General features: G+C 32.2%; 1 protein-coding gene and 1 pseudogene across 1 annotated transcript in view; one reads left to right on the top strand and one right to left on the bottom strand.

The window, feature by feature from the left end:
• Positions 1 to 1,202: 1,202 nt before the first annotated feature.
• LOC143248171 (uncharacterized) lies at positions 1,203 to 9,037 on the bottom strand (annotated as a pseudogene).
• A 1,500-nt stretch (positions 9,038 to 10,537) lies between these two features.
• The window catches only part of LOC143249746 (limbic system-associated membrane protein-like), a 102,122-nt gene continuing 90,061 nt past the window's right edge, over positions 10,538 to 22,598 (top strand). The window contains exon 1 of the mRNA XM_076500092.1: positions 10,538 to 11,069. Coding sequence (XP_076356207.1) covers positions 10,943 to 11,069 — 127 coding nt within the window. The 5' untranslated portion in view covers positions 10,538 to 10,942. The remainder of the gene's footprint in view (positions 11,070 to 22,598) is intronic.

Here is a 22,598-nt window from a genome sequence, read left to right as displayed (position 1 = left end):
TATAATTTATATGGTATATTCCGTATGTTTGTGCAAGGTGTAGGTGTGGTTTATGCGAGCAGATGCCAACCAGGAGAGAGTGCGTTTGTTGTCGCTCATACGACAAGGTGTCAAACCGATTAAAAGATGAAGAGTGCATTACCCAGCCTCAAGGCTTTGATGGAAATTGCCTAAATATCGATGTCTTGGAAGTATCATACTATAAATTTGTTGACTTGAATGATGAGCAGCCAAGTCACGAGTGTGTATTTTTCAAGATGCAGTTAAACCTAAAATAGTATACTTGAGTTTAACCTACAATTAAAGATAGTGTTTATCCAAAACTATGATCCTACTTAGTCATCTCAAGTGTATCAATATTTCCAAAGCCCAATGAGATGTTTGTTTCAGTTGCACATATTTCTTGTTTTCAAGTTTTTCTACAAATGATCAGTATAATTTTGATAATTTTAATAATATTATTTTGCAAGCTGTCTGATTTGAAAATATTCTCCTCATATTAATGAAATGGTCATGTATGGATTCAAAACAATATCTATAGAATTTCGAAGTAGCTAGAAGAGAAGAGTGACTTTCTACTAAGGTTATAAGTTTGTAATTTTGCATTTTCAGGCGATATAGATACTTAGCTTATCGCAGATTTGTCAGGTGGATATGGAAAAGACTAGGAAAACTGAATAGAGTCATTTTGCCAGCCTGTGTAGTCAGCAAAATTAGGAGCTCATTGCCTAGTGAAACCCATACAGGATTTCAATATCCAAGATGTAAGTAGATCTACTTTTCGTGTATCAGGCTTGCCTGGATATGTATATATTGCACTGTGTTTCACTTCAGTAAAAACAACTCTTACTCAAAATGAAAAAATTATTGAAACCGGGCATATCGACTCCTGAACTGACCAACGAGTACAGTTTTGTTGACACTATCATATCTAGAGGCCACATAGTGGGGCCTCGTCTGATTTTGTTTAACCCAGAGCTCCTCAGCCTTTTCGTAAGATGGATACTGGGCCCTAAGTCTTTCCATCTCGACTATATAGTCTTCTATAAAGTCTGAAAAAATTGAATGCAACATCGTGAATGCTATATATGATCAGTAATGATAGCATCTAAAACATAGATTCTATGAAGAACTACTCATGTCATTGAAACAGTTAAATATTTACCATAAGACACTGCTTTCACAGGAGACACAACAGGATCTCAAGCTCTTCCTTTTGGAAAGGACACCTTGAAGCGAGTCTGTCCTTCCTTGGTCATTGCTTGTGTCTGACTACAGTTGCTGTTGTTGTGCAAGGCTGCTAAGATGACTCTGAAATTACAGACAATTTATCCATGAATTTCATTTAATTTAAAATATTGTACCTTACTATAGTCAGAATTTGTGTTCATTGTTTCTTAAATGGTGGTAAAAATGTTGTTGTTTATATTAACTAGTATTTTTTAAAGTTTGAAGTATGAATATTGAATGCATCATAATACATGTAGTTTAAATTGTGAACTACAATTGATAAATGATATACAGTGTATTTACTTATACATTGTGTAGGTCTCTTTTATTCGACTTGTTGCTTTGCATCAGTTTGACATCTCAGTACAGCCAAATATTGAAAAATAGATGAAATAATAAATACTCACTTGAACTACATTGTAGGTGCAAGCACCTTACTGCATACCTTGCCCTCATACTTGGATAGAAGTGAGTAGACTTTGGTGCAAAGAAGCAAACTACTTTGTAGTATGCTTCTATACAGGAGCTCTGTTCATATGGTGACACGTAGCCAATGTCCTTCAGAAGCATCTTTTCTCCGTAACAAGCTTCAGCTGTTTGTGTACCCTGGAATCTGTAAATGAAAACATCTAGCACAATTTAAAAACTTCTAACAAGAATCTTAAAAAAGAAAAAAAATAGTGTTCTTGATACAAGTAGTAGTTTTTAGGGAAAAATGATTTCAACAGGCAATACTTGAATCAATAATGAAAAATGAGGTTTCCATGTTGGTATTTAGAAATTATTTACCTAAATATATTATGATTCTCCCAGAAATAATCATAGTTTCTACTGGTAATTCTTCAACAATTTCACCAACTTTTGACAATCCAGTCTCTATTATCAAGTTCTTCATGTTCACAGCTCTGATATGGACCGTCAAAACCATCATGGATATCAACAATATGGTTGGACAATGACACCCACTTGGAACAGACAAGCACATTGTCGCCATAGGAAGTTGCAGCACACCAATACAAGTGGTTAGACACTGAATGTGCCCAGGCTGCAAGCTTCTCGAATCCCTTCTTTTGTCCATTAGAAAGAATCTTCTTTTTGATACCTAGGAAAAAAATTACAGGATCTTGGTCAATCTCAACTTCTTACTTTAGTTTAGAAATTAACAGTATGGTTATATCTTTGATTATATATTATAAAGACACAGAGATTTACTAACATAATAGTAAGCGTCATTTTTCATGCCTTCAGATATTTCTTCAGAACACTGCTAGTGATATTGGTCCTACCCAAAATTATGTGATTATCTATGAATGGTAAATTGTAGTTTCAATAACAAAAAAAACACCGTAGCAGTATAAATGCTTGGTTTGTGTTATTTGAACAACATATGTTTCTACATACTCTTGTGCAAACACCAAGTATAGAATATTGAATAGTTTCAAAGATATCATTTTCAAGAAAATAACTATCACTCGTATATTTAATCTAATTCCTTTTTGCAATGTGCCAAACGTCAAACCAGTGTTTGATTTCATGGTGTTCGGCCCTCAGAAACTTCTTCACAGAAGGGTGGCGGTCAGTTATCAGGTTGTTGCAGTATACACAATGCGATTCCAAGTTGGACAGACAGCGCTTCAGTCCCTCGAGTTCCATGGCATTAGAACTTTTCACCTCATTTGACTGCAAATATTATAGTAATTTGTTAAGGTTATACAGCTATATTTAGACTGTATATTGACACAAAAACAGTATTTTTTTCAAAGTATTGAGCAGATACATACTTTACAAATTTCATTTTTTGGAAGTGTTCTGTGTAATTAGTCTGAACAGATCACATATGTACATGAACATCTATAATGAAAAAGTATAAAAATATACCTGCACCAGCTGGACTTCAACAACCTTGCGAGTAGATGTACCCATCAGAGAATAGCTGCCATATTTTGCACAATGTCCAGGTGAATAACAACGTGCATCACCAGCTAAGGATATGTCACCAGATGATCTCAGTTCCTAAAGTAACTTATTTTGGACAGTGGACCAAACAGAACTGACTGCTGGAATAAGATAGCACATCTGCATTCTGTAGAAAGTGGAAGCTGAAAATACTGTCACACCAACAGACTTGAGGCAGTTCAAGAACTTAACTGTGCTACAACCACTAAAATATACTGCAGAAGCTAGCTCCAGGTTTCCTTTGGGTGTAGTACCATGTTTTGGTTGACTTTACCATATTATATTATGTCCAATGGAGCAATACTGTTCAAATGTCACCATAGTTTCAGTTATCTGCTTGACTGTAGCAACACAAACAATACACAGGGACAACAAAGCTCTCAAGCAGCTCTCAAAGACTATAAACTTTCTCTCTCTATTGTTGTTGTGGGCTTCCCATTCCAGCTCTGCATCTTCTCTGAAATAAGTATGAAGTAAGGAATGACAGAATATTTAAGGCAAGTGGCAATAAATATTGTAAGTGTTGCAGCTTTATAAACTCAAGATGTTGATTGCTATTCTACAAACTATATGTAACTTGAATATACTTACAAAAAATAGGCTCAAGGGAAAAAAAGAGCTCAAATCCACTCATAACAAAAATGAAAAGGTCCCAAATAAAGATGTTTTCCTGAATAAATCAAATAGAAAAGGGTTGGGTTTGGGAGGGTGAAATAGAAAAACAAAATAAAAACATACAAACTCCTTACATACTGGTAGTTCATATACCAGTATCATTTTTTTCTAATTTGTTGTATTTATTTTATACATTTACTTTTAATTATCAGTCCTCCTGGTACCTCCTGATTAATATGGTAATGTATTTTTGTCAAGTATATTAATCTAAAAATACATAATAAAATGATTTGAAGTGCATTATGAATAAATATTTAGATAACATAATTTAAAAAATGTCTGTCACTTGTGATACAGAGGACTTCTTAGCAGCTGGTGATGATTCTGCAAAAATCAGTGAAACCAGCAATAGTTTATAATAAATAATCAAAATAATATTAACAAGACTAATCTGACTATTGAATATTGATAAATCATGAATGAAAATTTCATATTCAGATTCAAACTAACTTACCAGTACCACAAGCAAAATCTGTTGTTGGGAGATTTTCTGTCTGAGTAGCTACAGTCTTCAAGCCAGATGAGAATACGAGTACCTGTACATCTCTGTAAACAGAATACCAGCCAGTCTGTGTCCCTTTTGGAATACTTGGGATAGGCTAAAACAATAGGTTTTTATTTAGATATTGGAATAATAACATTCTTTTACGGTTAGATTCAAATTAATGTAAATTTTAAACTTCGAATATACTCTATTTGGGATAAATTTGCCCACTGTCTAGATTTAGAAATCAAGGTTTCACTGACTTTCAGGTGCCACAAATGCAAAACACGCGCTCATGAATGTGAAATGTGTATGTCTAGTTACATTCTTCATAAACTTTTCAAATTATTATATCATACTAGTTATTGTTTATCGCTTTATGCTGCACACATACCTTTAAGCTTGTTCTTTTCGTTATGGCAAGGAATGGAACCTGTACGCTGCAGGCTGAGATCAGTCCTCAGATCTTCACAAGGAAAGATGGTGGGGACGATCCTGTCTACTGCCGATGGGTTTTTTTCAGTCTCAACCTGCCTGGCTTGAAACCCACGGAATCCAAAACAGTGGGATCCAACACAAAACATGAGCATTCAAAGTGATCTTGACAAAGCTTTGCATGGTGTGAAGGAGTCCAGTTCTTTCTATTTAGCATCCGCACCCACTGTCGCCACTTTGCCGGTTCCTTTTCCTTGCACGGAAACGAAAAGAAGCTTTTGCCCAATGCCGAACCGTTTTTACAACCATAAACAACGCAGTAAACCATGTTATCATAAAACAAACATAAAGTAGCAATATCAAGACAAAAAATAGTCTCACAAAGTATGTAATCCGAAAAAAGCACCGATAGATTTACATAAAACACCAGCACTGAAAGTAACAAAATGGTCGGCGCGCAACGAAGCGTGTTTGGCAACTATTACGTCATAGTTGTAAAACGTCACGGAAACAGCCAAACGACCGAGAGGAACTTGAGTTCGAGGACCCGCATATTTTGTTTCATTTTTTACTCAAAAACTAAAGTGTTTAAAAATATGGCAACCACACAAGAATTATATCTAACCAAAGTACAGTTTCTGAGGCAATTATTAAATTTGTTGAAAATTCTCCTTTAAGTGTGTACTTGTATGTTTATTTTTTAATTTCGCTCAATGCTACACGAGAGCTATCTGCGCTGGCCGTTCCTAATTTAGCAGTGTAAGACAAGAGGGAAGGCAGCTAGTCATCACTACTCACCACCAACTTTTGAGCTACTCTTTTACCAACGAATAATGGGATTGACCGTCACTGTATTACGCCCCTATAGCTGAAAGGGCGAGTATGTTTGATGTGACGGGGATTCGAATCCGCGACTCTCAGATTACGAGTCTAGTGCCTTAACCACCTGGCCATGCCGAGTCAATCTGACCTTCTCCTGCTTAAATATATATATAGATATATTTACATAGTAACTCGAAATTTATATTTATTTATTTTTATATTTATATATATATTTTAGTACACTGTATAATGAAAATTATAAATGAGTGTACTTCAGAATTTATCAACGCCTATTTCTACAAAGTTGACCCTAACTAGAGAAATCATGTGTAGATGAATTCATGTAAGGTGTTTTATCTTACCCGTTTAATAAAATTGCACTAATATTTGTAAGCTTTTTGCTTCACGATATCATCATTTTACTTACTTTACACTAATTATCTCAGAATAAACAACAACTTCTATGAAAACCACAAACAGTGTTGAAATTAACAGCTTAAAGGAACACTTTCTTAATTATATCTTCCATCATTTTAAGCCAAACTATGAATGTGATTATTGCTTGACTTTTTGTTTGCTGTAAATAGTCTAAACTATTAATATTTTCTCTCCCCATATAGTAATGACTCATTAAGGTATGGAGAATCAAAACGATAACAAACTCTTTTCTAGTTACTTTTCAGTGCATAAAATATAAAAGATGAAAAACTAAATTGTTCACAATGAAGAGAAATCTGGAATTGTTCATTTTCTTAACCTCTCATGTTGAGTAAAAAGTAACAAGCGAAGCATATTCTGTTTAACATCTCTGCAACAATCAAAGTAATTCCTCTTGGGGAAAATGATAATGAGCGAGTTCAACATTAATCTAAAACAACCAGATATATCTAAGTAGATATAACCGGTTGCTGACGACGTGTGAAACTCCATCTGACACACGCTTTCCAGTAGCTTCGTTCCTAAAACATATTAATCTCAATTTGGAAAAGCGGAGAAAATAAAGGTTACTGGTTCAATGCGTGCTATATTGTGTGAAACAGATATTGAAAATAGATAATGGCAAGCCATGTAAATATCAAATGGTTCTGGGTTTGACAGAAGCCTCTCATTAGTCGGCTTTATTAGACAAGTCTGAGCTGAGCAAACGTGAATTTCCGTTTGCTTTATATGAGTTCGTAAGTTCATTTCATTTTGGATCGTCTTAAGGAAGAAACGTATTTTTCTTTTATTATGAACAACATTTTTAGTAGAATGAAAAAACGTAAAAGGTTCTGATCGTGATAACTGATTGCGGATTATTTATCACACCACGTGTGCATGTACGTTATCTTTTAGCTAGCGTACATAATTTTGACAAATGACTGTTAAAGAAAACTGAATATCTTACTCTGAATTATGTTCATTTTAAACTTTCTTTTATCTTTAATTTATATCAATAAAATTAACCTGTTTTCTTTTAACTTCCTTGAAACTTGATTTTTATAATGTTTTTATGTATAGTTTTCTATTATACATGGGAGTTCTGAAAATGATGCGATAGAGCGTCAAAGCTTGCTAAGTGTAAGAATAACTTTAGTTTAGTCCAAAAGAAAAAACTTTCTTGTGTAAGCAAAAAAGTCATTGCTCTTAACTGTAGTATTTATTTAGTAATACTTCGTCAAAACCAAACCTTGACTTGCTCTCGTGTCAGTCTTCTGGTGGTACAGCAGTACTTCTTTGGATTTACAACGAAAAAATGTGGACTCGATTCCCCTCGGTGGAATACATCAGATATCCCTACGTCGCTTTGCTATAAGAAAACACACACGGAGGTGTTAAACCTCAAACATACGTAAAGAAAAGTATTCTGCCATATAATTAAACCATTTTATATTTTGCAATTCTGAAATAGTTTTCAGTTCAATTAACCACCTACATGTGCAGGATTTTTACTAACACCCTCTCAGATCTATAACATTTGAAATTTATGTTTAAACGTGTATGAACATCAAGTAAATTCTGGAAGTTTCACTAGCAAAACAACTGTAAAACTACTTTAACACATATTCATTAATATATTTGGATTTCTTTGAATATTTTAGTAAGTTTTCTTTTCTAACTTTCTTGCAAATATGTTAATACATATTTGACGATAAAGAAACGTTAACACGGTTACAGTGCTTTGAGATTGTACGGAGGACTAAGTACCTTATGTCAAACAGTTTTAAATGTAAATATCAGTAACTCGCATGACTGCAGTCGTCGATATAAAGTGAAACGGTTTGTATCATAACTACACTTTGACACTGTTTAGCGTTGTAAGATAGTGTGATAATACTACACTTGATATTTTTTAAAAAGTTAGTAACAGCTCTTTCTAGCGTAAAATATTCATACACTCATATCGTAAAGATTTATTCAGATCGCCCCCCCCAGTGGCTCAGCGGTATGTCTGCGGACTTACACGCTAAAATCCGGGTTTCGATACCCGTGGTGGGCAGAGCACAGATAGCCTATTGTGTAGCTTTGTGCTTAATTCAAAAACAACAAAAGCAACAACAGTAATTCAAATCGACGATTTAAAGTTTAGAATACAGGGGCAATCGTTTACCTTAATAGTGTTATAAACAAAATAATACAAATCAACTTGGAGCACCAGGACCATCGAGAAAAAGACTTGAAATAAATCATAGCCCAGTCGTAATATATAATTGCTGCGTCTTGTATAGAACAAGAATCCATGATAACAAAGTAGTGTTGAAAAGTTGTTTACATACCCAAATCGACAATAGCAACATAATAAAGTTTCATGTATACAAGTTACTGTCACAATATATCCCTCCTATCTCGCATACATTTAAATAGCTTAGAAATGAAAGAGTATTTATGCTAATCTATATGAAGTGGTAGAACTTAACGCCTGCGCAATAAAACTGTTAAAACGTATTTGCTTGTTTCTTTTGAATTCTCCGCAAAGTTTCACGACAGCTATCTGAACTAACAGCCCTAATTTAGCAGTGTAAGACTATAGAGATGGTAGCAAGTCTTCAACACCCACCGCCAAACTGTGCCACTGTGAAGTATGAAAAATGTTGATGCAGCAACATTATCAATTCCTTTTACATATTAAACGCTTCAATGGGATCCTCTCTTCTCTTCTTTTTTCAAGAGAAAACAATTTTAAGTGTCTTAATCTCTTATATAACAACCCTTCCATTCCAGGTACCATTTTGGTAACTCTTCTTTGAATACTTTTCAAAAATTCAATGTCTTTTTTAAGGTAAGATAAGACTGACCACAATACTCCAATTATGGATTAAGCAATGACCTGTACAATGAAATTACAGCCTCTTTAGACTTGTATTTAATATGTCTGTAGATACAACCAAAAATCCTATTTGCACTATCACTGGCAGCAGCAAACTGCTTCGATGGGTTAAGAGGCTGATCAACCATTATACCAAGAACCTTTACTTTTGTGTTAATGTGTGATCGACGAAAAAAAAAATGATAAACAGACACGCAGTTATTCGAAATTGTCGATAGACCCTTATAACTTAGATTCCACAGAAATATTACACCAGAAAACAGTCAATTTTTATGTAAAAAATGCATTTTGACAACATAATAGGTTTTACGAGAACACAATGAATGACTAAACGATTTATGACATTCTATATCTACATAAATTTGGTTTAGTTGTTTTTATTTCAAGCAAGCATGGAATTAAAAGAAACTACCCCGCATGTTTCTCTTTCAGCATAATATTTAGGATTATGTTTGAAAATGATGTTACTAGAACAGAAAGTATTGAACAAAGATATTAATAACAATCTCCATTAATGATAGCAGACTCAACCGTTGAATATTGTGTTATAACATAAAAAATATGTCTAAAAAAATTATATAAAAGAAGAAATTGTTTAACACATAACTTTGCGAGAAAAAAGGAACTGTTTAACACATAACTTAACGGGTATAAAAGAAGGAAGCGTTCAGCATATAACTTAGTGATTATAAAAAGAATACCAGGTTTGTTTTCTAATAGACACGGTAGCCATAACTCGTACGAGAGCTATTTTTGTCGGATAGATGGGATATTCCTAACGCATTAGGAGCTATTACCTCAAGTATTATCTCTAAAACTTTAATTTAAAGTGATAACTAGGACTGACAGTGCTTATTTTATTAATATAAAACAGTTGAAAACATGAAACGCTAGATAATGTGTTTTGTATCTTAAAATTACTGTTATTTCAGAGACCTAGTATAAAATAGACTGCCACACGGACATTGAAGATTTTATGTTTTATGTAACAGTTACTGAGTTCTGAAGGACCTTGTAGGGAACTGGTGAAAATATTAGACACAATACACTATATGATTTATATTATATATAAACTTACTATGTTTTCAATAACTGGTAAAATTGCTAAACACTAGATTATTACATACAAAAAATACTGCGTTTTCAAAGATCCTTTCAGATCTCTTTTCTGATATTTCTATAAGGGCCTACGGTTTTGTTGTCTGTTTGTATAGTTGAAAATGACTTTTATAACAACATTTTTGTACATTGGATATGTTTAATAAATAGTGAAGTATAGATATTTTAATGATGATTTCTAAATTAAGAATATTTTCTAAGGCAACATGATTTCCCAATACACTCGTGGTATTGTTTGTAGCATATTAAGTTTTGTTTCTTATTAACTTTTCAAATGTTTGTATCGGCACACTGCTCTTCTTAAAAGTTAAAGTGTAGTGAATCACGCTACACAATTCCTGAAGAAGAGTAATAATTTTACCTCAATTAACATTTCCATTTTCTTTACGTTTTGTTTGATGAAGTGTAGGAGACGAAAGCGCTCAAGTCAACTTTGATAGTCAGCTCACACTTCTTGATTCTACTATGGTACAACTGAGCACTGCAGCATCACATGACAGCACCACGTGATCACAGTACCGATCTAACGCCCCGTGCTGGGAGAACTGGTTTAACATTCACGGCACGCCAAACTAGATATGCTCCATGCGTCACGTTAACCGGACTTCTCCTTATCGCACTGCGGCACGAGCATCGTGACCATCCTTTACCAGAGACTAAGTGACCAAAGAAACTCTTCAGGAGTCGGAGGTGCCACTGGATTCCTTTCATCGACCGAATCTACGAGTTAGGACTAATAGTAATTACAATCTGTTGATTTTTAGCCAGGCAATCACTCTGCCTATGAATACTAATTTATTAGGTGCACAAACATCTTCACCATACATTTCAAGACTTATATTATTCAGTATAGAAAATAAAACGAATTCGAAATAAAGATAATTTTCTATATTGGTGGAAATTAATCTGTCAACATGTTTGTCAGCTTTAGAAAAAATATGAAGAAAAATGTGTTGATATGGACGGGCAAAGTTAGTTTAGTCTCTGTAGCAATGGTATATGTTGTTCTTCTGGTTCTGGAACAAGCTGAATGTGTTAACGGTAAGTTCCTTAAACCTGAGGTTAAGTTTATTTCAATTAATTTTATGGATATTTTGTAACTATCTTGAACATATACTCCAAGCAGATTTTCGTGAAAATAAGGATATTACTTTCTAACCTACGTATTCAGTATGACAGTTTCCTCAGATGCCTTAAACCTCTCATAATAAAGTAATGGTTAATTGAAATTTACTTACTATTTTCTTTCTTTAGTATAACATAGTTATGAAAATAGGACGTATAACATTACTGATACTGAGTTAAGTGTTATTAAACACTTTACGACACATTTGACTGTAAAATATTGACTGTGGGATCATATAATCAGATAATTTTTAACTGATTCATTCTTAAATTATTTGTTTTTAGGAAGAAGTCTTTATTTCCCATAACACAATAAAGTATATGGTAAATATAAAAAATAGCATATATTAGAATTAACATATAAAATGTTATCAGTTTCGCTTACTCATCTACAAAGTGCAAATAATGTTTAATAGCACTAAGATGAAAATACTTTTCTAGCTTTTTTTCTGGATGGGATATTTTTAGTTTTTAGTTTTGTTTTTTTAGTTTTAATTTCGAATATCATATCGAACTTGAGTGCCCCTGTAAATTTTGTTTTATTACAAAACACTGTTAATGACCAACGGTTGATAGATCGGACTAGTAGGCTACTAACAAAGACAAAGTATGTATACAACTCTGAATAACTGGATTTAAAACAAACTTAGAATAAACGACGATTTGTCATTAAAAATCAATGAATAGCTTACGTAAATGCTGCTATCAAGCTAACTTTCGGTAACATTCATTTCAGAGTAAAAAGAAAGTAAACTTGTATATCACAGCTCTATGATCGTTCTTTTGATTAAGAAGGATAGTGTATATTGACTTTCTTTCGTAATTATCTGATGTCTGAAATTGACATAGGTACTAACAGAATCCCATTGCTCTATTCTTGAAATCTCACGGAAAAACTTGGCTTTCTATATTTGAAATTCAAGATATAATCCAATTCTCATAGCTCTACCTTCTTTACAAGAACAGTATATCATATAAAACGTTATAAACATTTATAATCAGTAGTATAAATAAAAACTAGATTTCAGAAATTATTTGGAATTACTGTAGCATACATTAGAATTGTTTCTCTTACGAGAAACAACTAAATCTTTATGCAAACAAATACGCTTCTACCGGATAAACGTGACCCAAGAAAGTTTTACTTCGTGTTAACTCAGATATTCATATTCTGATATCAAATCATTGACAAAACACTTTTCATTGCTGAATTATATTTATCTGAAACCCTTTAGTGACTCAAAGGTAAGTTTTATGGCTCACACTGAATAAAATTGAGTTTCGATACCTTTTGTGGGCACAATTAGCTCATTGTATAGCTTTGTGCTTAATAAACAAGCAAAATGAAAAATTACTCGACATTAGTACAATATTGAATAGTTAGGTTAAAACAAAAATAGTGAAATTATGTAGTTTATATGGAACATGTTTATAAAGAGGAAATCAATATGTTTTCGCAACTGTAAGTAGATGTATGTAAAATAAGAGTAAGAGTAGATTTTAAAGGCTGTTTTTTAATCTTGATAAAACAAAGGATTTCTTAACAGTCTAATATGACCACATATATATCTATGTTCAAACGTAATAGCCATACATATTAAAATAGGAGATAACATTAAATTCATTTGTAGTTAAAATATGATAAAACTGGTTTTTTGACAATATAAATGTAGTTCCTGTCTACCGAAAATATAAAATGTTTAGAAAACTCACATCCAAGTAAAAACGATAAATAATAAGTTTGTTGAAGCACAAAGCTGCACGGTGTGCCATCTTCATGGTGCCTACAAGAAAAGATCAAATTTTTATATTATAAGGGCTCAAAATTATCGCTGTGATCACAGCCAATTAAAAATACGTGTGGCCCGGCATGGCCAAGTGTGTTAAGGCGGGCGACTCGTAATCTGAGGGTCGCGGGTTCGCACCCCCGTCGCGCCAAAGATGCTCGCCCTTTCAGCCGTGGGGGCGTTATAATGTTACGATTAATCTCACTATTCGTTGGTAAAAGACTAGTACAAGAGTTGGCGGTGGTTGGTGATTACGAGCTGCCTTCCCAATTCGAACACCAAAGGAAAGTTTTAAAGCTTACAAAGAAAACTTATTTGATTATTATTTGAAACAAACAGCATTTTATCTTATGTATATAATGTTTTTTCTATTTAGTCTACAAGCTCAAACAGTTATAACGTATTAAACAATTATTAATTTACTTTACAAAAAAAGAGAAAGTTTAAACTACAGTTACCTTGAATGTTGAAAAATATTATTCGTTAAAATGAACATTCAACAGAGACACTAATTATCCCAGATATCCTTATTTAATTAGTCTAAATAATAAACAGATCTACAAGATTATGTTTTAGCACATGACCATCATCAGTATATACTCCACTAAAATTAACGTTATATAAAAAATTATGTACTCAGAAAATAAAACTTTTCATAAATATTGTTTGATCATTGGATAATTTAAAATGCAGTGATCTGTCCTACTACTAGAATGTCTATCCAAAATGAAATAAAAATAAGTCTACTGTGTGAGAAAAGTTGAGATAACTTGAAACTGTTGTTAACTGACCCAAAACTTATAAATATATTAATTTGATGTTTGTACCGAGGAGCGAAAACCACTAATTGTCAATTATTGGTTGTGAACGATACCATGAACAAACATACTATTTAGCATTGCTGAAAGAGAAGTCTCACATTATTCTGGTTTCATATTTAACTTACTAGTTCAAGAGTAGGTGCAAACTCGAGTATGCAAAGCTTATAATTATATTAATTCGAAAATTTCTACCTGGAAATTAAAGATTTCTTTTGGTTTTTTTTATTTGAAATTGACCTCAACTATTTAGTTGTTTGTTTTTTTTACTTTTACTCATTTCCTGGTATATTTTTCATGCGATAAGATCGTTTTTCTGATTTTATTTTTATTTTTTAATACTTATTATTGCTGAGGTATTTGATCTTTTTTATTATTATTATTACTTCTGATTATATAAGAATAGAATAGTTTCAATATCATGGCGTCAGAAATGACTGTAGGTGTTCTCGTCCACGTAAGAAACAAATAACAGTGAATATTTGAAACAAATTCTCGTTTTTTCGCTTATACTTATTTGACGTTAAAGAATAAAACGTACATTTCAAGTCTTAGTCTAAATTGATACTCGAAAATGTCTTTTAGTTTATTTTTTTTTCTTAGTGAAACACAACATTGTAGTTATGTTTTGTTTTTATATTATTATTATGTTTTCTAACAGAATATTTTTAAACATTCGAGTTTTTGATACTTGCTTAACGAATTCATCTTTTTTTTAGAAAAGTAACATAGATACATTCTTATTTATTATTAAGAAGCACTGCAGATATTTTAACTCTTTCATTACATATCGTGATTGCGTACGAAATATGTAATCCATAACTGATTGTTGTGTATGTTTTGTATCCATAATAGTTTATACAGTAGTAAAACACTTTTTCATTTTTGTCATAAAACATATAATTATAACTATTGCCAAACATTTTACCATAATTATAGTTAACATAATTAATTAATAGAAGTAAAGCTTCTAAAGATCCATTGCTCCAGTCCACGTACGATATCCTTAATTATCGTTAATATCAACAACTGTCCAAGTACGGATACTTAAGATACGAAGGTAAAAATGCGAAGAGATATATAAACTAAAATATTAAATAAAACACCGCTTTCTAATTATGCAGATGTAGTATTCGGACGTAATGCAGTGAACAAGTGTACAAAAGGGAAACGCGTTACTGCTCTATTATTGCAATTTTATTCCAATTTTAAATACACACGAATTAAGTTTCGATTTGAAAATATTGAATCAAATCTCTTTTGTAATGGTGTTTGTCTATTAGTCTACAGTTTAAGTCTGAATCTAGTGAAAGTAATCGTTAGAAAAATTCTACTAAGGTAACTAAAGCTGTTGCTACAGAGACAACAGAAATCGTCGTTACGATGGCAACGAGAAAAATCGTTATGAGTTAAAAGTATGAATACTTATAATAGAACTAACTTCAATAAACTAATATTCTACTGAGTGTACTACCGCTCAGAGACTTTGAAACAATTAACAACTGATGATATATCTACTGCCAAAGTTTAGTTTCTGAACAAAGAGATCGTGATTATAAAAATTCAGCCACGTGAAGTTCCGGAAGACTGTTATCTTTGTGTTCTCTCACTTGAAGTGCCGTGAATAGCACCTTATTTGCGTGATAGGCAATACTAAATTATTATAGTTATTTCATGAATTATTTCATGCTTGGTTCTTACAGTAGATGACAGCATAAGTTCATACGTGACGTACTGCACATCATGAGCTCTTGCCTGAATCCGCTAATTGTTGGGAGAGACTTTTGTTTAATTTGTAGAACATTAAACAATAAATTTAAAAAAATAGGAACATAAAAAAGTGAAAATTAGTGTGTTAGTTTTGGCATGTAAATACTCTGTTTGTTTGTTTTTTGTTAGTGTTTACCAAACTAATTACTTATAATTCAAACACTTATTGACCAAATGAATATGAACAAAAATCTTTTAAATGCCAAAACAGAAATATTAAGTTATATAAATTTAAAGATGACTGAATTCTTCACAAGTCTTAACATGTATATATATATAATAAGTCCAGTTATGACAGTAGAATGACACTCTGTCGATGGCATGTCTTTGAGTGTTTAATGCAGTTTTCGAGAAATTTTTTTGTAAGCCCCCATAACCAAGAAATCGCGATAATAGATAGATTTGTAAATGAACAGACCTTTCTGTCATATAATATCTGTGTATATGTTTGGAAAAAACCGCTAAGCAATGTTAGTTATGCAAAGTGAACCATTTAATTAAATGAGTGGTAATGCAATATTTATGGTAAATTCGAGCAAGAAACTTGATTAAGAAATGTGAAAGGACAATATTTTTAACAAAAGCTTTATTAAATGTAGCTGTTCCCCTACATGTACTTAATATCTCCACTTTTTTGCAGAAAACTGTAGTGGTTTCTATGAACTTCTTATGGTTTTGTAAATTAAAATGCACACCACACGTGATTTTTATCGAACCATCATAAATTAAGTATTGAGAAATTCAATTCTGTGCACATATCATATTATCGATTTGTATCTCTGAACTTGGTATGTGCAAAAGCTAAAATATATATGGTAATAACTTTAAACAGTTCAAATTTAGATGATTTTTAGAGATATTTCAAAATTCACCAAAAGTGTAATAGTGAAAATTTAATTATTAGAAAATTAGTTTCATTTGGATACACATTATTTTTCACAAACATTTTTCCTTAACACAATAATACAACAGCTGAACTTATCAAAAATTGATACCTGAATTATATTTTTTTACTATAATATAGTATATCATTTTTCTATTTTGTACAGACTTCAAACAATATCCGTAAAACAAGTTTATTCTCAGAAAAGAACGAGAATACTTTCTTCATGATAGATGAAGAGGCACTTAAGTTTATTTCTATAAAGGACAACATGGTGAGCAATAAAATACACATTTGTAAGTTTCGTTTTGACGCAAAGCTACATCACGGACATCGAAACCCGGACACATTTTAGTATTAATTTTATTTAATGTCTATTAATAACAAGTAAAACGTCATAACCTTCTCTAATTAAAATAATCAACAATTAATTATCATAATTTTAGTTGTTGTTCTAACGCAGGGCTACACATTCTGTCTACTGCAGGTGATCGAGCCCCGAATTTTGGCATTGTAACTGTAAACTTTTCACTCTTCTACTGGGGAACACAATATCTCTCGTAAGAACAAGCGGATTTACAAATATATATTTTATGTAAAACAATAATAGTAGTAACGTTACCTACTTCATAATGATAAATTGCTTATTTTAAAATTAAAATTAATTATCTTCAAATCATAATTCCATGTAGTAAGTGTGTCAAATGTACAATGTAATACGTGTAAGTATAGTATAATCCAATATTACCGGTATGAGATTTAAACAGCTTAAGTTCACCAAATAGTCTTATAAATCACTAAGCATCAGTTCGTTGTTATGAAAGTTAACTGTCTTCAGGATGGACCGTCAATAAATCAAAATAAATAGGTCAAGCTGATAGCATTTCAATTCGAACTATTTTATCATAGACGACTGATAAACCCAAGCTATAATTTTTCCCAACCATACAAATATATTTTCACAAAATGAAAACAGTAACTATTTTCTTATCTAACTTAATTACCTTACTGTATTGTTCCAGATACAACAGTGAGTGATATAAAAATGTTATTTCTTAGTTACAATAAAAATGCTATAGAACAAGTAACAATATTTTAAAAATCTTTTGACATTTCTAATCTTAAGTGATTTTTCTTGTGCAACAACTTGGTGAATGTATCTCAACAGGTTTGGATTTTTTTTTAAAACATTGAGGGACTAAAAGCAGTTTGAAATATACATCTCAAAATGATGAAATTCCTGACAACGCTAATGTTGCTTTAATTGAATCGGGTTAGGCATCCTATAATTAATCGAAGACTGGTTGCAGCAACTGAATGTAAGAGGAAGAGAGAGACATATTAAATACATTGATGGTGTCTAATTGGATAAACATGAAAAAGGTAAAACTAAAATCCAGATATAAACTCTTCACAGGGAAGTTGAGCGAGAGCAGAGTAGTTTGGAAACAACAAGAGCTACACATAAACTTGATCAGTTGAGAATCATCAGTAATGTTGACCAAATGCACCAAAGTAAGCGTCAATATCTTTCTTTTTCTAAAAGGTGGTTACGTTACTCCGTTACCTCTCTCGGCTCAGTACTAATTGTTGAGTTTATATATAAAATACCACTTAGAACTTATCACTCGCCATCGGAGTAGCGTGTAATATCTCAAGTAAAATTCATAGACATTGTATAGTAATTAATTAAGCTAGCATTTATGATTTAAGGAGTTAATTAATGGTACCTATATATAAACGCTTTCAAAACTTTTCAAGAAATTTAAATAAAGTTTGCAATGTTTTAGTTAATAAAACAACGCATTATTTGCAACAATGATTAGGGTGACGAAAAATATGTTTGTTTCTTTTTTTTAGACTTAAGCATAAAGCTACACAACGGGCTATTTGTGCTCTGTCAACCACTGGTATCGAAACCCGGTTTTAGTGGTATAGATCTCGTAGACGTACCACTGTAGTCCCGGTGACGGTTACTTCACTAGTTTTTTGTTGTTGTTTTGTTGCAAAAAACTACAGGGATATCCTTCCAAGAAATGATAAAGACAACGATTTGGACGTCAGACTTGCCATTCAAAATCGCATGCATTTGGGAATTGTCGTTTTTATGAAAATAGATATTCGAAGTCCAAAGATGTTTTTTATTTAAAAAACTTACGTGTTCTAGCTTTGAACAGGTAGATAAAATATTCGTTAACATTTAACCTAAAAACACGAAGCATTTTGTTGAAGACTCTGTCATTTACTTAAATGAAACTCCTCACTGTCACCAAATAATCAGTTAAACGTGAAGTTTGCCTGTTAGTTACTCTTAGTTTCAGATACTTGAGTGTTAAGATGCTCAAGCTGTTGAGATTAATTCAGAGTTATAGATGGTGAAATTGTGTGGTGGCCATATCTGGAAAATTTACCTCTCAGCATTAGAAAATTGAAATGAGTACTTTGAGCTTTGAGACTCAACCTACAGATTAACGTGATTGGGTTTTTTAAGTACCCTTAATTCTCAAGTAATCTTCACAATTTTCACAGAATACGAATTTTGGGTTCAACTAAGCCATGATAAAAACATAATAATCCTTTTTCAAGCATAAAAAATTGCAAATGTCGAAGTTTCGTTTATAATATTTTATTATGGTATTTCTCAGTTTATAATGTCTTATTTAGCAATGGTTATCATATGTCTCAGTTTATAATGTTTTGTTCCACAGCGATTATAGCATGTCTCAGGTTTGAATGATACTTAGATATAGGGATAAAAGCATAGAATAACATTGTGTGATTGCACTTCACTACCTAAATAAAGAATCACGCTGATATATGAAGTAGGGATGTTCATGGATTTTACTTTACACATTGCAGATAAGTCCAAATGCTACCAGACTTTTTCGTTTGAAGTGGTAAAGCCATTACTTTGCTCTAGGTCCATTCACACACTAAGGGATAATAGAATAAACATACCGCGACAAAAGTAAAGTCCCTTTGTCATATAACTACATACTACGCTGGATGTTAAATATACACTGTGACTGGTGAATAAAATTTAAAATGAATCTAAATAGTTAGATACAAAAAACCTAAAAGGAGTGAAAGAAAGTGTGTCTTTATACTTAAGAGTTAGGTTACTAAACTAGTAGAGGTAAGATAAGAAAATGTCCCCTAAATTAAAATATTAATACTGGAGCTTTAGGAACGTTATAAATACCAGTACCAAACTGAACACTGATAGCTCTAAAGTGATATTTGTAAATTAACATCATCTATTTAGTAGTGAAAAACATCTGAAATAAATAGTCTGAGATCATAGTTGAGAGTCAAAGACACTTAGCAACACAAATAATTTTAAAAATTGTCGACAAATAAGATGTTCCAACGTATCAGTTGTCAACAGATCAATCAATTATAAGTAATCCATATAGGTCACTTGAAAATAAACCAGAATTACTGTTAGGCGTACAGTACAAACAAAAAGTAGTATTTCATAATTATTCAACTGTCTACATCTTCGAACCGAAGAAGCATTCCCACAAAATTTGATTAACATCTATTAGTAAATACCTAGACATTTACTTTTTGGTCCTGTGAGAAAATATTAATACATACTTACATCTTTTAAATTATTTACTGCATTTACAACTCTTAGTGCTTTATATAATCTAATTTAAATAAAGACTAGAAGATACGCCTATGCATGATATGTTATTACTATAATATTCATGCAACAATATGTATATTTAAACATTAAACGTGTTTCCAACACTACAAACTACAGCTGTAAGTGTTAAGCCACGAGAAAAGTCATTTGATAAAGCCATCCATTGCTATTTGGACACAGAGTAGATGAAGAAATAACATCATGCAAGACAAGTCTTCTAGACTAACTATTGAAAATGATATAAGTAATGTAGGTCTTAAACAGCTAAATAACTGTGTGTGGCGACAAGTAAAATACTGTTTATCTCGCCTAACTTTCAACCCTACAGTACTCCAGTCACCTCACAGCCTAAAACTACAGTACTTCAATCACCTCACAGTCTAAAACTACAGTATTTCAATCACCTTACAGCCTAAAACTACAGTATTCTAATCACCTTACAGCCTAAAACTACAGTATTCTAATCACCTTACAGCCTAAAACTACAGTATTCTAATCACCTTACAGCCTAAAACTACAGTACACCAATCACCTTACAGCCTAAAACTGCAATACCCCAATCACCTTACAGCCTAAAACTATAGTATTCCAATCCTCTTACAGCCTAAAACACTACAGTACTCCAATCACCTCACAGCGTTTTGCACAAAATGGTGCTAGAAGTAAAAGGATGCCAAACAATTCGTCCAGCATAAAAAGAAAATATTACAGTACAGTTTAGCATAATGTCTGGTGCAAAAAAATAATCATTAGGTTTCACTCCCATTGATCCTTCTAAATGTTATCAAATAATCAAAATAGATATCTGGTAAGGGAATTGTTAAGATATCATCTCATACTAAGTTATAAAATTCTGAAAAAGTTAAAGTATTCTTTCATCCTACTGAATAATCAAGACAGTTGTCTTCTTACGGAATTGTTAATGTATTGCATTTTAGTAATTTATAAAATAGAAGGAACTGGAATATTCAAATTCATACGGTTATAGCTCAACAACATTTATCTTATTTTGAGAGTTTCTAACTTAAGTCGCTAAAATGTAGCATTTGGATAAAACGTTTCGGATAATATACTAGGTTTAAAGTTTCTGTATATCTCATCCTTCGTCTAGATGAGCGATCCCCTTTCGGATACTAATACAACAATGATTAAAGCGTTGTAAGTTTTAATAATTGGAAAATTATAGCCAATTCATAGAGTTTAGAGTTAACGTAAAAATATGCAATTGTTAACACTTTTTTCTTATTCTACGTTGCGCTTTTTGTGTATTCCAAGATAGCCAGCTCTTCCCTTTTGTACTAGCCAACACCTCGTGAGAGAAACATGTGACATTAAATGACTGTATTAGTTAACTTCACTTATTTCACCTAACCACTTGGAATGAATTTGTATGTGATTAAATGCAACTATGGTGTATCTTAATGTTTCGCGAAATAGTAATAACATATCTTTGAATTCCTCTTGACATTGGCAAGCTTATGGATGTATTGGACAGTGTAACTGTCATCTATACGTTACTACCAGGTTCCATCTTATTGATTCTGTTAACTGGTACATTCAGATAGTAACTTGTTAAATAAATAAACACATTATTAGATTGATATTGTGGCCAAAGTTCCTAACATAATGTTTATGTTACGTGACTAATGCAAACCTTTCCTGCTTCTCCATGGAGTATTGAATTTCCGGTGCCAAATGTAGTTAATATCGATTATTGTCGCCTAACGACAAATGTCTATTAAAACTGTTTATTTCATCTCGTAGTTCATTCACTACATATTTTCTTTAATAAACATGAAACATGTACCTGAAAAATCGTCAAAAGTATATACCTTTGCACTTTGAAAGAAAACATTTGAAGTCAAAGATATTGAGCTTGGTCACGCAGGTTCTTAAATGCTATTTCTTTCGAAATAATAGCAATTTAACTTACTTCAATTTAATTAGACATGCAACCATAAACGTAGTAAAATGTTAACCCTGGTTTACTCTATTTTAATACATAAAGTTTTCTCCCTGAACTGTTTGAAACAGCTTTGATTTTTGGTTTACAAACTACAAACTCACAGAAATTATTCCAGGTTGAAAAGTAGTGTCACCTATTGAACAAATCGCTAACTCTCACGTATTAAAGAAAACAAAAACCTGCTTACAATATAAAACAGGTACATTCGAATAGTTCATGAAAAAAGCAGGTTACAGATATAAAAAAGTGAGAGTACTGAAAGGAGAACGTAAAAAAAATTAAATTTACCTTCAGGCGCTTCAAGATAAACTTCTTCAAAAGATATTTTGAAAGATTAATGAATCAAGTTATTTTGTTTGTTATTAAGCACAAAGGGCTATCTGTGCTTCGCTTAACAGAGGTATCAGTTTTTGTTTTGTTTTTTATTTTACGCAAAGCTACTCGAGGTTTATCTGCGCTAGCGGCCCTAATTTTGCAGTACAAGACTAGAGTGAAGGCAGCTAGTCATCACCACCCACTGCCCACTTTTGAGCTACTCTTTTACAACCTAATAATGGGATTGACCATAA

The sequence above is a fragment of the Tachypleus tridentatus genome, chromosome 4, assembly GCF_004210375.1.
Source record: "Tachypleus tridentatus isolate NWPU-2018 chromosome 4, ASM421037v1, whole genome shotgun sequence".
Classification (NCBI taxonomy): Eukaryota; Metazoa; Arthropoda; class Merostomata; order Xiphosura; family Limulidae; genus Tachypleus; species Tachypleus tridentatus.
This window is presented reverse-complemented; position numbering and strand designations above follow the sequence as displayed.